The sequence below is a fragment of the Tachysurus vachellii genome, chromosome 1 (genome assembly GCF_030014155.1).
Source record: "Tachysurus vachellii isolate PV-2020 chromosome 1, HZAU_Pvac_v1, whole genome shotgun sequence".
NCBI lineage: Eukaryota > Metazoa > Chordata > Actinopteri > Siluriformes > Bagridae > Tachysurus > Tachysurus vachellii.
Window position 1 is genome coordinate 26,232,697 of NC_083460.1, and position 13,958 is coordinate 26,246,654.

Genomic DNA, 13,958 nt, shown 5'->3' on the forward strand with positions numbered 1-13,958 from the left:
TTTCCCTAGAGAGAGCCCTCCTCACTGAATTCATGTAAGAGAGAAAGTGGAAAGCTCAATGTGCTTGTCACCTTTTCATATAAAATATTGAAACAGGGAGGCCCTTTTTTGCTATGTTGTTTATATTAGTGTCTATTTTAATATTATTAGATTACAAATAAAAACTCTTTCATAGTCACTTTTCACTTTCATTTTCTTCTCAGCTGAGTATAAATTATAAGAACAAATTCATTCAGAAACCAGTGACCTCATGACCATTTGAATGTGTATGTGAGATATATTTCCCACTGGCATTTCCATCCTCCCACAATCTTTCTTTAACAGGGTTTTCAACAGTATTTTCAAGTCTTGTTTGTGATTAATGTCTACAGTATTCTTTCAAGACATCATTTGAAATCCGCGTGTGTTTGGATCTAAAGTTGGATACCCTGTTGACCAAGCGTCTCATTTCCAGTTTTAACTTTATTAAAGTCTTTTTTCCCTGCTAGATATGATGACATATGTTTAAATAATAACAATAATAATAATAATAATAATAATAATAATAATAATAATAATAATCTGCAGCATGTGCTGGTTCCCCTAACTTATCTAAACACTTTACTAATTTATGTGTATGAATGAAAATATCTGGACAAATTGATCAACTTGTAACTGTTTCTGTCTTCTGTCAGACCAAAGAGTGCATCAGAGTGGAACCAAGAGTGCGTCAGAGTGGCGCATGAGTGAAGTCGCTTTCAACCAATGCTGTGGCCAGTAGGCGGAGCTATGGTGATATCTCTTTAAAGCAGATGCAAGTGTATTAACAGCTGGAGGATGAAACATAGTAAAGCATCGCGAAGACACAAAGCTGGTGACGATCCTGTGCTGTTCATCATTTTAACATCAGGTAAGATTTATACTGATTCGACTGATTACATGTCTGTAAATTAGCAACATAGGCAGAACATGACATTTGCATATGACTATCAATATCTCTATATCCTAAATCCTAAATCAACCATAGCCAAACAAAATCTATACTCATCATTTTCTAAAAATGAATGGAGCTCAGGTTTGTAATGTCTTAGTCTTGAAATGCATTAAAGCTACTTATTTTAGAGCCATGTGTAATGTTGGCACCTTCCAGACTGTAATACAGAGTTCACCAGACTTGATGCAGACTTTCTTTTCTTTGATACAGTGTCTGCCCACCAGTTGGTTTTGGTTCAGTCTGGTTTTCTGGCTGTTATTGTTAAAGAAAATACAACTGAAATTAGATTCAGGTTGTAAAAATGTCAGATGTAACCATAACAAGCAAAAAAGTAAATATATAAATATGTGTGTGTATATGTGTGTAGTGTCTTGTATACAGTATCGTCTTCCATTGACTAATGTTCCCCATGACATTGTATGAATCTCAAATAGAATTTGGGTAATCACACTAAACACTATATTGAAGCATATTACTGATTAACTTCTATGAGCTAAAATTAAACTGATAGAAAAGGTATTCTGAATGGGCAAATGTATTTGGACACCTGACCATCATACCAATCTGTGCCCACTCAAAACAATGTGCACCGATTGGTATGATGGGCATTAACAATGGGCATTAACTCAGAGTTGGTTCCCCATATCTGTTATAGCAGCCTCCGCTCTTCTGAGAAGGCTTTCCACTAGGTTTTGTAACACAGTCATGGGGATTCAGCCATAAGAACATTGCCATGATCAGGCACTGATGTTGGGCAAGTAGGCCTGGTGCAAAGATGCTCTGAGGTCAGGGCTCTGGCTGTTGGGGTTTTTCCACTCCACCCTTGGCAAACCATGTTAACTTGGGGCACAAGAGCATTGTCATTCTGGAACAGGTTTGGACATCTTAGTTCTACTGAAGGGAAACTGTGATTCTACAGCATACAAAGCCATTCTATATAATTGTGTGCTTCCAACTTTGTAGCAACAGTTTTAGGGCGGAACAACATATTGGTGTGATAGTCAGGTATCTGCAAACCTTTAGCCATACAGTGTACTTTTGTAGTGCTCCCATTAGGTTCAAGTGTTTATCTCATTCTCCTCTCTGTCTCAGTAATTTTTCTGCAATAGCATTGTGGATGCATGCATTTCATATGCAAATGGCAGTCTAGGTTACTATTTCTGGCCAAGTTTAGTTTCTCATCTCATCTCAAAAGTCTCTGAGGACTTGAACGTTTGATAACAGAAATTAGCTATCTGTCTAAGTTCAAATGACAGACACAAATTATTCTATTTTACAAAAGCAACAGTTGTACATAAAATTAGACTAATCAACCCACTGATCCTGTATTTAATAATATACAAGAACCTACAAAAACATTCGCTAATATTATTCAGGACAAAACCTTCCATTGTAGAACTTTATATAATAATTATTGGTTAATGATTAATCTCTATAACCAATTATTTTCTTGTGTATACTGTACTTTCACCACAGCATTAGTTTATGAGCTGCATGAGCTGTAGTAGAGGCCATGATGAAACATTGTTTTTTTTTTTTTTTTGCCACTAAGGCAGTATTATTCCTATGACAGTCTTAGTAATTAGTCTCCTCCATCCCCAATGGGAGAGAAATGCTGTAGAGCTGAAGCTCCTCTATGTTTGCACGTCTTCTTTTCCACCATCTGACCTTTGGGAGGTCTTCACAGGAAGCTGTTCTGCTAAAGACAAAGCAGAGGCAAACAAAAAAGTGCAAGGTTTGAATAGCTGGGTGATAAAATAATCAAATATAGATTTAGATATGTAGTGAGATTGTTGTTTGGACTTCTGCATTGGTGTTTCCACTGCTTTCATTAAAGTGTGTCTTTCAAAGTCATTAAAGCCGCATACGGAATTTCTGTTAAAAAAGTTTCATTTTATTTCAATTTGAATCTTTGCTGTTGGGGATATATTTGTCTTGAAATTTATTTGTGTTCTTTATTTTCTAAAGGGGCTTGAAGCTGTCTTTCTTAGATCACACTGCAGTTTGGCTCTATAGAACCATTAAATGCTCTTGCTGAGGAACAAGTGAAAGAACCTTAATAAATATTAAGTGTTAATAATAATTAGTGTTACAACATGCTACATTATCATGTCTTACTAATTGATTATGTCTTTTTTACGTTTAACACATTTATTTCTTCAAATTCAAAATGCAATTCATTGGTAAACTGTTTGAAAATAAAAACTGTCTCCATTCACAGATCAACTTTGTTAAGACAGCTATCTATTAGGAATTCAAGATATGTTACAAAATCTCAATATTGAGCTGCACTTGAACCAATGTATAGCTCTGATTATTAGTGTAGACATTTGCTGATGCATTAGCAAATATGAGGAACTAGGATTTAAAGCAACAGATGTGGAGGTTTGTGATAGAGATCTCTTGCCATAAAGACCACTTCCCTGCATTTCTATTCATATCCGTGCACAATAACTGTCCGGTGTGAACACACTGTCACCTGTGAAATGAACAGGCATGAACATTTAGGCTCTACACAGCATAGGCCAGCATCTACTTTATAAGGTAAGAATGGCGAAAGATATGGAATCCTCTGGATTCCTCAAACTCTTGGGTGCCAGGAGTGGGCGAGATGGAAGCGGGCATTGCTGGGTCATGGGAACCGCAGCACTGTATCCGCTCAACATTGGGTTATAAATACTAAAAATAGGCTAGGTCAAACATGTTTAATATGAGAGGCCGGAGGGAAGCAGTAGTAGACGTCTCAGAGATTTTTTTTTATTAGCAGATAGATTCTTTTAACTACATAACAGCGTCTGTGCAGAGAGAGACAAGTCAAAATAATAACACAAACATTTAAAAATAGGGCCAACATGGATTTAGTAAGGGAACTCTCACCTAATCTTTCTCTCTCCATCGACCATTTTCCTCCGTATCACTGTATAGTTGTACAAATATATGCATATTAACGAGAAATAAACTATTACAGCATTACTATACTAGGCTTCAAACATTCATTCATTTATTATTCATCTTTGTAACCATGTTAGCTTGGCCAGGGTTCTGGTGGTTCTGTTGCTTATCCCAAATATACCAGGTGTGAGACCAGATGGGGTGTTAGTACCTACCTATTCACACACTCCTTTGCGTTGCCAGTCCAACTACATGAACCTAGACAAACATGCCGAATACGGCTAGTAACCTGAGTTCAGACTATAGCTCAGAGCTACAGCAATACGAAGAGAGAGAGATTTTATGTAGAACCCTAAATCTGAGACTTTCTAATAAGAGTGGATAGAAGACGTTAAGATCTTTTAGAAGAAGTCCGTGTTTATGAACTGTATATACAATCTCTGCATGATGCAATCTCTCTCTCTCTCTCTCTCTCTCTCTCTCTCTCTCTCTCTCACTCTCTCTCACTCTCTCTCTTTGTGTATTTTGCTGGCTACAGTCCCTCAGTGCACAAACTTACACTCGAACCCTTTCGGATCCACTGTTTGTGTACAGTTTGCTCATGGGAGAACAGGGGGCGGACAGAAACTCAACCCGCACTGAGACGTGCTGTTATTTTAATGGTGGATGCACCCCTGCATTATGAACTCCTTTAAATGGAGATGTCATATATATATACCCCGGGGCTAGTGGAAATGTGAACACTCACAGTGGGATAGCTCAGAATTTGTGGGCGACAGTATATATATAGGACCACCCACCTGTCCCTGACAGGGGTCAGTGGAACCAGTTGCATCATGACCAAACACCATTTCCCATTCCATTTGCTTTGAAACAGTATTATGTGCCTGTATGTCAAGATAAGACATATGGGACTGAGTAATATTGTATATTCCATGTTTGTTCAATAAAATTTATGCTTTTAGAATCCAATAAAGGATTACAGGAATTATTCAGGCTCAGTTTTTCCAAAAGCATCATAAGTTCAAGAACGTGATGCTTGCATTATCATTTAATAACGATCTAATAATGATCCTGGGAAACTCATCCCATCTTATTTACTTATACGGCTTACTAGAGCATCAAACAGATGATATTTTGATATTTTTACAGAACCATTCTTGGGAAAAAAAACATCATGGGACGAAAGAAAATACAGATCTCACGGATTCTTGACCAACGAAACCGTCAGGTATGTTTGTTATTAGTTATTTTGATGGTTAATGGCCCTTATGTGAGAATTTTTTTTACAGAGAAAATACACACAAAAAATGATATACTGTTTTCAACCTTATGATATACAAAATTATTCTTCTAATAATATTTTAAAATGTGTAATCTGGTAAATGCACATAAATGTATTTTTCTTTCATTTGTTTTTAGGGTATGCAACCATTTACACTAGACTGAAGGGTCACTTAAGTGTAGTCTTTATCTTCTATCATTTCGTAATATAAAATTTAGTTTAAGGTAACACAGTGAAATATAGATTCCCCACATCGATAACTTAAATATGAAAGCTAAGCCCAAAGAGCTGGTAAAGCCTTGAGAGCTGCTCAAATGGTCGCACCATCTCTCAGTGTTTATTGTAGGTATGCATCAAGACACTTCTCTGTTCTGGCATCTACGTGGAGGAATGACTTGAGTTACTGGCAGTGTTCTAACAATGTCTATAAATATACCTCTACCTGAAGTGCTTAAATTAGCACTTAATAATAAAAAACTTGTGCTGTCTGTGTTTTTCTTACTACTGTATCTTAATTCCCAAAAGAGTTTTTAGAATGAATGTATTTGTAGTCTGTCACCTAGTGAACCAGAATTAGTATGTATTTATTGAGAGAGACTTTAAGTCACTCTGGATAAATGTGTCTGCCAAATACTGTAAATGTTCATTTGAATTACAAATTCGAAATGTACGTATTCTCTTCAGAAGCACTGTTAAGTCGGCCATCACTCAGTACAACTGAAAAGCCATGTCTGTGTTTTTTTTAGGTGACGTTCACCAAGCGCAAGTTTGGCCTGATGAAAAAGGCCTACGAGCTGAGTGTGCTGTGTGATTGTGAAATCGCTCTCATCATCTTCAATAGCACCAATCGTCTCTTCCAGTACGCCAGCACTGACATGGACAAAGTGCTCCTCAAATACACCGAGTACAGCGAGCCTCACGAGAGCCGTACAAACAATGACATACTAGAGGTACACACAGCCTTCCTTGAACTTTTAACTTTGTAAATACATCCATACCGATTTAGAGAACAATGATATCCTCAGCTGAATGCCAACGGGGCAAAATGTTCTTGTGGAGCTCATAAGAATTATCATGAGGTAATATGTGGATTTATAGCGATTATTATAGTCTTTATTAACATAACAATATTAATTTTAAGTTCAAAATCTCATCCACAAATTAGGTAGGCAAACAGGGTATTTAAAATAAGTAATGTATACAACACCATAAAGTGTGCTGTTACAGGAAAATAGTGATGTCCAAAGTTATATTTCCTATAACATCACCTACAATTTGGCAGTGCTAAGTTTAGGAAATCATACTTTTAATGTTAATAGCTACATTTAATGTAGTGGAGCAACAAGTTAGTTCCTGTTAACACTTATGATTTAGCTGTTAGAAATAGTAGTTCCCTTACTCTTTTTTCTGTTCAAGACAACTTCACACTGCCCACAATGATCCATTTTTAAATCTATTTATATGCAGTGTCCATCATAAAAGTACCTGCGTTACTCGATACTATAAACGTAATACTGTATAAGAACAAGTGTGTGTGATGTAAAGCTTGCAGCCAGAGCTGTTATCAGAGCTACTGTTATAGAAACAGATCAGATTTGAAAGTTCAAAACCACTGTGGTATAACAGAGTAAAGAATTCATTTAAATCTAAAACGAATCAATCAAAAAACTAAATGAATCAATCAAATGAATTTAATTATTTATTATAAGTTCCAAAACTATATTCCAAGAAAATGGCAAGTAAAAAAAAAATTAAACCTGGATTTTCTGTATCTAATTTATAATGATCTCTATCACATAGATGACATGCAGCTATACATGACATAATTATACACAAACTAGGAGTTGCATTTGACATTAAATTATTCACATTGAATTATAATATTCAATTGGACACAAGACATTTCCCGTGGCCTGGAAGACTGAAAACCTTCACAGATATAAAGCATGTCTGTTATGACTATTTGAAAAATTTAAATTACAAATCATAGAGATACTCATTGTATGTGTAATCTGTTTTCTTCTATATATTTCCTTTGTTTTTTATTCACTGATGTCTGAAGACCTTACGTAGGAAAGGGCTGGGCCTGGACTCCACTGAGCTTGATCAAGAGGACAGCATGCAGACAGGACAAGAGAAATATCTGCTGAATGATGGCATGGATCTGTCCATCTCCAGACAACGCTATTATGTCAGTAGGATCAAAGCATTTTTTAAATTCCAGAGCTTCAGAGTTTTACAGACAAAGTTTTGGTGTGTTAACTTACAATTAGTTAAAATAGAATTGTCTATGAGGGGGGCACAGTGGCTTAGTGGTTAGCACGTTCACGATTCCCGCCTCCGCCTTGTGTGTGTGGAGTTTGCATGTTCTCCCCGTGCCTCGGGGGTTTCCTCCGGGTACTCTGGTTTCCTCCCCCGGTCCAAAGACATGCATGGTAGGTTGATTGGCATCTCTGGAAAATTTTTCGTAGTCTGTGAGTGTGTGAATGAGTGAGAGTGTGTGTGTGCCCTGCGATGGGTTGGCACTCCGTCCAGGGTGTATCCTGCCTTGATGATAAGCGGATAAGCAGTAGAAAATGAGTGAGTGTGAGAGAATTGTCTATGTCCATAAAATCCACAAATACACTGTAATTATTTGCATAATGCATTTTATGGACTGATATATTTTAGAACATATTGGTTATATTTTGCAATCTTTAGTGCCATGTTGCTTATAAAACATCTCCCTGAAGTATCAGTCTGAATGACCATAAAGCATTAAAGCACGTTGTTAGTGTTTCGCCCGAATTTGCTCTCTGTGTATAGAGCTCTTCAAAGAACAACAATTATGCAGCATAAGATATTATTCTATCTTAATCGACTGTCAGACACAATGTTCTTCCTTCACAGGCTCCGTCTATCCTTCCTTCAGAGGCTCAGATGCTAATGGGTGTTGGCTGTGAGAACGGTTACCCATCGAACACGAATCTGGGAGCAAACCGAGCTTCATCCTTCAAACCTCTGAGCTCCAGGCCTGGTTCTGTCGGTCCTGCTGGAGCCAACACACCTTCTGCTCTCATGGGAACACATTCAGGTGAACAGAGAATGGTTCTTATATACTTAGCACACACGAGTGCAATTTCATTTCCAAAACAGCAAGATTCATCATTAATGATATCTATTTCAGATAATCAGAAAGTGTCTCTCACAAGGGGTGCATAATAACATAATACACCCTGATGCCAAGAAGCACTATAGTGATATAGTCAGTCACAAAGAACTTCTTACTGAACCTGTATAAGTTTTAGATGAATTTATGTCAGATAATGATCTGAGGCATCTCTACAATCTGCCCTGTACTTTACTGATGATTAAATGCATTGTCCCTATCATTTTTATTGCTGGTAAAAAAAATATGATTCGTCTCTATTTTCACTGGATAATTATAATGTCTATGGAACTGATTATGTATACATTAGTAAAGTATTAGTGCATATAACCTCTGACATATTTGTGCTTGTGACACAGGAAATAGGGCTATGAAACACCTCTTCACACTCATGCACACAGTCACGATATCACATGTGAAACAGTAGTTGAAGGCAGAGCCTGTGGTTTTGATGCAAAAATTTGCACCTGCTGGACATGAAGCCTCGACATAAACCCCTCCACTGCTATTAGTAGTAAAGCACACGCATCCACAAAAAAACCTGAACAAACCATAGTTGAGCTGCTATGTATGGCAGGTAGCTAGCTCGGACTTCGGTTTAACCTGTGAGATATTAAACCTGCATGCTGAGCTGTAGCTGCAATTTAACATATATTCTTGACTCTGTAGTGCAGGTTGAATGTGTATTTGACACTTCGTGCTGGTATCACCATGTACACAGATGTGACTGAACAAAAAAGGTCAGCTGTTACAATGACTTCTCCTTTCGGCAAGAAAGAACATGAGAGGTTGAGATGGTGGGTGGATAGGGGTGAAAAAGAAATTCACCCACATCTTGTTTTCACTTCTCATATGTCTGCGCGTGGGTGAAGGCTTTGGCTACTCAATGTTTTCCCATGGCAACCTGAGCCGAGCACTGGATATGAAGACTCCTCCTCCGCTGAGTTTGACCAACGATGGGCGGCGTGTGGAGGTCCACCCGGGAGTGGGTGTAGCCCGCAGCAATCTGACCAACGCAGTAAGAGAATAAAAGTCACATACAGTATATCTCTTATTACAATTTATACCCCAGTGCAAAAAATTTGCTACTGTTTCCATAGTAACGTGGTGGGCACTCCACGTAATCTAGGCCTAATAACAAACAGAACTGTAATTTAACAGAAACATATGATCATTAATATGGCAAAGTTTACTGCAAGGAGATATTTAATATAATTTTTGGAGATTTACAAGAGTAAGCCATGTTTTTTGGTTTCACTCCATTGGCTGAACAAGGAATGATGGATTCTAGAGCTCATATAACATAAGTGTAAACAGAAATACATTGTCTTGTGGATGTTCCACAACATTAAATACAACTAAAAACAGTTAAAAATATGATTCATGTTTCTTTATTGTAATAGTTGGTTAAAAAAAAAAAAAAAAAACTGCAGTTAAGAATATGTGGAATAAAACATTTCAAGCCATGCTGCCAATGGAAATAAAACTTTGGTCACATGCCCCATTTATTGTGTACATAATAGCACAAATTAACAAATTAGTGAATTAATGCATAATACATGTGTTAGAATAAATGTATAAAGCTATAAATTTAAGACATGTTTAGTTTGCTCACTTTAGGGCTTCATTTTGCGTTAGAGCTCTGAGCCTAATGTTAAACGTAATGGGAGCTTATATCTGATCATTACATCTGATAAATATCTGGTACTGTCTAAATTTTTGATGCGTCCTTTGTGCTTTTAGGTAAAGGAGAGTCGACTCGCATACAATTTATTATTACTATTTTTAAATAGATGTAGACAGTGATGCTACCATAAAACACTTCCAGCGAGATGTCTTTTTTCCATCTGGAGTGTGTGATGAGTGCAATGATCAAGTGAATTAATAGACATTAAAAGTGCAAAGAAATGTTATTTTTTAATTGTAAGGTAGAATGAGTATTTTTTTATAATACAGTCATAGTAAGGTGAAACTGTTGTAACTGTATGGTATAGCAAAGAAAACTGAAGGAGTCAACTCTTAGTGGTGAGTTGAATCAAATGATTTGACTCTTTAAGAAGAGCTGGAATTGTACAGGAGTGTACAAATATGTTACTGTGTAATAAAAGGCAAGCTTTTTGTACTAAGTGTGTAATTGTCAATAATTTCAGTGCAAAAATAAAGAGGTTAAATATCAATTTAGTAGATTCTTTTAGATCATTTTTGTCCCTCACATGCAGGCATTAAAAGATTGCTAATCATGTTTGGTCTTATTAGTGTTACTAAATATATCTGATCTATAATTTCTCGTCTCTAAAGTACTCTAATTGCACTTGTTTTCCTTCAGAGAGCGTTGTACCAAAGCATGCACTCTGGAGGCCACATGAGTACAATGGGGAAGCCTTGGAATTATGGGACTTCAGGTAAACACCCAGCTCTTTTCAAATCAATGTTCACACCTTCTAATTTCTAAGGATTTTAACAGTAATGGTGTGCTCTCTTTTTAAAGAGTTTTGCCACCCAGGATATGCAGTGGGTTTTCAACGCAGTTCTGCGAACACCTGGCAGCCGCCCACACAGCACGAACCACAGCCGTCTGTGATTAACACAGGGTGAGACAGTGAGGATTTCACTAGAGAGCTGAGCAGAAAATATGTAGAATGTTTGAGTTAAGTCTGGATAGATACGTCTGTGCTCAATGTTGTATGTGTGTCTCCATGTACAGGATGTCTACAGGTGGAAGCTGCTCTTACTCTTCCCAAGGCTCTTCCCCCTCATCCCCACCAATGTCCTCCCTTAACCGCCACATCAAATCAGAGCGCGCATCTCCTGAACACACGCTCTCCCCAGTCACACCTTCTTCCCATCATTCACCAGCAGGTGGTCCTGAGAGGATGAGCCAGCCGCAACCAGGGTCGTACATGGCCAGGGAGGAGAGTGACCTGACATTGAAGCACATGGAAGGCGATGATGGCTGGCAGAGATAACGGCACTGGGCACACAGCTGGCCTTGTATTAGTTGTAATGCACACCCAGCTTTGATAATCAAAATACAGTACATCTATAATACATTGTTAATGTAACAGTGTTTCCAGTTTCCTTTCAGAAATGCAACTTGAGACTGATTAAACACATTGTATTTTGATATGAAAATGGGCTTGATTCATAACAGAGTTATGAACAATTGCATCATAAGAGAGTCCAAAAAAGTGCAGAATTTTGTCCTTCTTACATTAAATGCTCCAGTAGTTACAGTGCTGTATTTTTTGTTTGTTTGTTTGTTTGTTTTTTCATTCATTTTTGGTTTTAAATAATTTGAAACTCACATCTTAGACTTCCTAAAGCTGCTCTTGCCTAATAATAAAAAAAGAAGAAAAAAAAAAAACTCTCAGGGACTCCTGAAAACATTTTTTTTTATCAATTTGTACTGCAGCTTGAGGACTGCAGCATGTTATATGACTTTATTTATTTTTTTTGGTTGGTTGGTTGGTTGTTTTTTCTCTCTTTTATTGGATGGTCAAGAAAATATTAAAATTAGTTGAAATATGTCAGCATCTACACAGCTTTATGATAATATGCAAGTCACAAAGATATTTTCTTATGTTTTTTTTATGGCACGGTACATATATTTAGCAAAAATGAATATAAATGGACTGAATTTCAATATCCAACTGGTTTATAACTGTGCATTGTCTAAGGCTAGTTTATTTTCTTTTATGATAAAATTCTGTTTAAAAAATGTATTTTATATAATAATAGTAGTTATAATACTTTTTTCCTCCTTATTGCTCACCTTCTCACATTTTTATTCATTTTCAATAAGTTTGTTTCAGTCTATGAAAATTTAGGACCAGACTTTTATTACTGTTCAGGCTGTTCACTGTATTTACCACAAGAGGGCAGCAGATAACAGCTACTGACGTTTTAGTTCACGTCCTTGTGTTTTTTGTTTCCATTAAACCTTTGTTTCTGCGTTTGGTGTGTGACTAATTTCAGTATTTACACGAGGGTATGAAGCACTTGTTTTCATTAATATTAATAATCTGAATCAGAATTTCACAAATTCTTGTTTTTTCAACATCAAACCATAAATAAAAGCAGCAACCTCCCATTTATACAAAGATGCAGTTTGCTCTTAGAGAATTAACAAGTTCAGATTTTAGCACAGAATTAAAAAATGCACAAAATGTGGTTAACTAACAATAAAACTAGAAGGTTTAATGGTTTACTTAAATGTTTGTTTTTTAATTTGACCAATTTACTTTCTAACTGTGTTGATTTTACCAGTTAATATCACAATATCACTTAATATAAAAGTGGAAATCTTTCTTACCATGATCTATGTTTTTCAACCATGTTTTTTTACCTACATGGTTGTGAAGGAAAATGTTTGTGTTAAAATGTCTTTTACCTTCCTATATGTATTTGTAAAGAAATGATAAACGATCAGACACACAAATTGCACCCAGTCGCCCAAATGGCAAACTATATTTACCCACTAATGGGAGTTGGGATGCAAGTATAAGGTTTATATGCTAATACTCTAATAATAATTGTTTTACTTGATAATTCAAAATATGTGTTAATAGCCATTCAGACCATGGTTATACTGCAACAAGGCAGTCTAGCTGCAGGGTGTTTGTCTGAACATTGACATGATTTATATGATGATGTGTTAATCAGACTGGATTGATGTACACAGTGGTGGGTCAGATGGCCGGGCTGTTCGTTAGCTGGTTGTGTCTTGCTGGGAAACATTTAGGCATGTGTAAACATTAGAAGGGGATGACTTACTAGTGCAACCACTTTGGCTCAGAGCAGAACAAGCCGTTATCCATCACGGTCCATACACACCATCGGGCATGACATTAAGACCACTGACAGGTGAATCAAGTAACATTGATTATCTTGTTATATACACAGCAAGTGAAGTCAGTTCTCAAAGATAATTTTTTGGAAGCAGGAGGGAAAATGGGCAAATGTAGGGATCGGAATGACTTTAAGAAGGGACACATTGTGATGGACAGAAGACTGGGTCAGAGTATTTCCAAATCAGCACATACACAAAGATTAAGAATAGATTTTGAAAGTGACTGTGATTTTGACGCCATTACTGTCTCTGATATTACATATATGTAAAGAAAATGTAAAAGACATTTTAGCCACAGGTCACAACTTATTTACCTAAGAATGAAATAAAATCCTATCTAAAGTACTTAAAAAAAGTATCTCGGTTCACTATAACTGTTTTTTACCTTGAACAATTTCAGTCATTTAGAATTATTGTAAAATCATTTATTTATTTTCAATGAGGCATCATATATGTTATCATAAATGAAAAATGTGCACTCAGTAGAATATTTTACAAGTAACAGGTTCAACAAAAAGTTCATTGGAACAACAAAAGATCATTGGAAGATTTAAATTCTCCACTTATTTCTCTCTCTCTTTTTTTTTAACGTCTTATGAGCCCCAATCACAATTTGCATTCATCTCCTAGTGTTCCCAATTGTGTCAACAGGCTTCCTAACAGACCCCCAGCACCCAGTCAGTCTGAACATCTTTCCCACATCAGGGCGGCTGTTGACACGTCTAGGAAGTGTGAATGGGGTGATGAAGTAGAAGGCGACGTTGACGTATCTGTATAATCACATTCATTATGAGCATCTGCAAGGAGGCCA

At 36.7% G+C, this 13,958-nt stretch overlaps 1 protein-coding gene across 1 annotated transcript; it reads left to right on the forward strand.

Annotated features, from left to right (window-relative positions):
* Positions 1-751: 751 nt before the first annotated feature.
* mef2b (myocyte enhancer factor 2b) lies at positions 752-12,253 on the forward strand. Its single transcript, XM_060880194.1, has 9 exons — positions 752-889; positions 5,018-5,096; positions 5,897-6,100; positions 7,213-7,341; positions 8,040-8,223; positions 9,171-9,316; positions 10,625-10,700; positions 10,787-10,889; positions 11,003-12,253. Exons 2-9 carry the CDS (start codon positions 5,043-5,045, stop codon positions 11,262-11,264), a joined length of 1,158 nt encoding a protein of 385 aa, XP_060736177.1. The 5' UTR covers positions 752-889; positions 5,018-5,042; the 3' UTR covers positions 11,265-12,253.
* The last annotated feature ends 1,705 nt before the right edge of the window (positions 12,254-13,958 follow it).

Coding starts and splice junctions, on each gene's coding strand:
- mef2b (XM_060880194.1), top strand. CDS start 5,043: ATGGGACGAAAGAAAATACAGATCTCACGGATTCTTGACCAACGAAAC. Junction 5,097..5,896: donor TTGACCAACGAAACCGTCAG/GTATGTTTGTTA, acceptor TGTTTTTTTTAG/GTGACGTTCACCAAGCGCAA. Junction 7,342..8,039: donor TCTCCAGACAACGCTATTAT/GTCAGTAGGATC, acceptor CTTCCTTCACAG/GCTCCGTCTATCCTTCCTTC.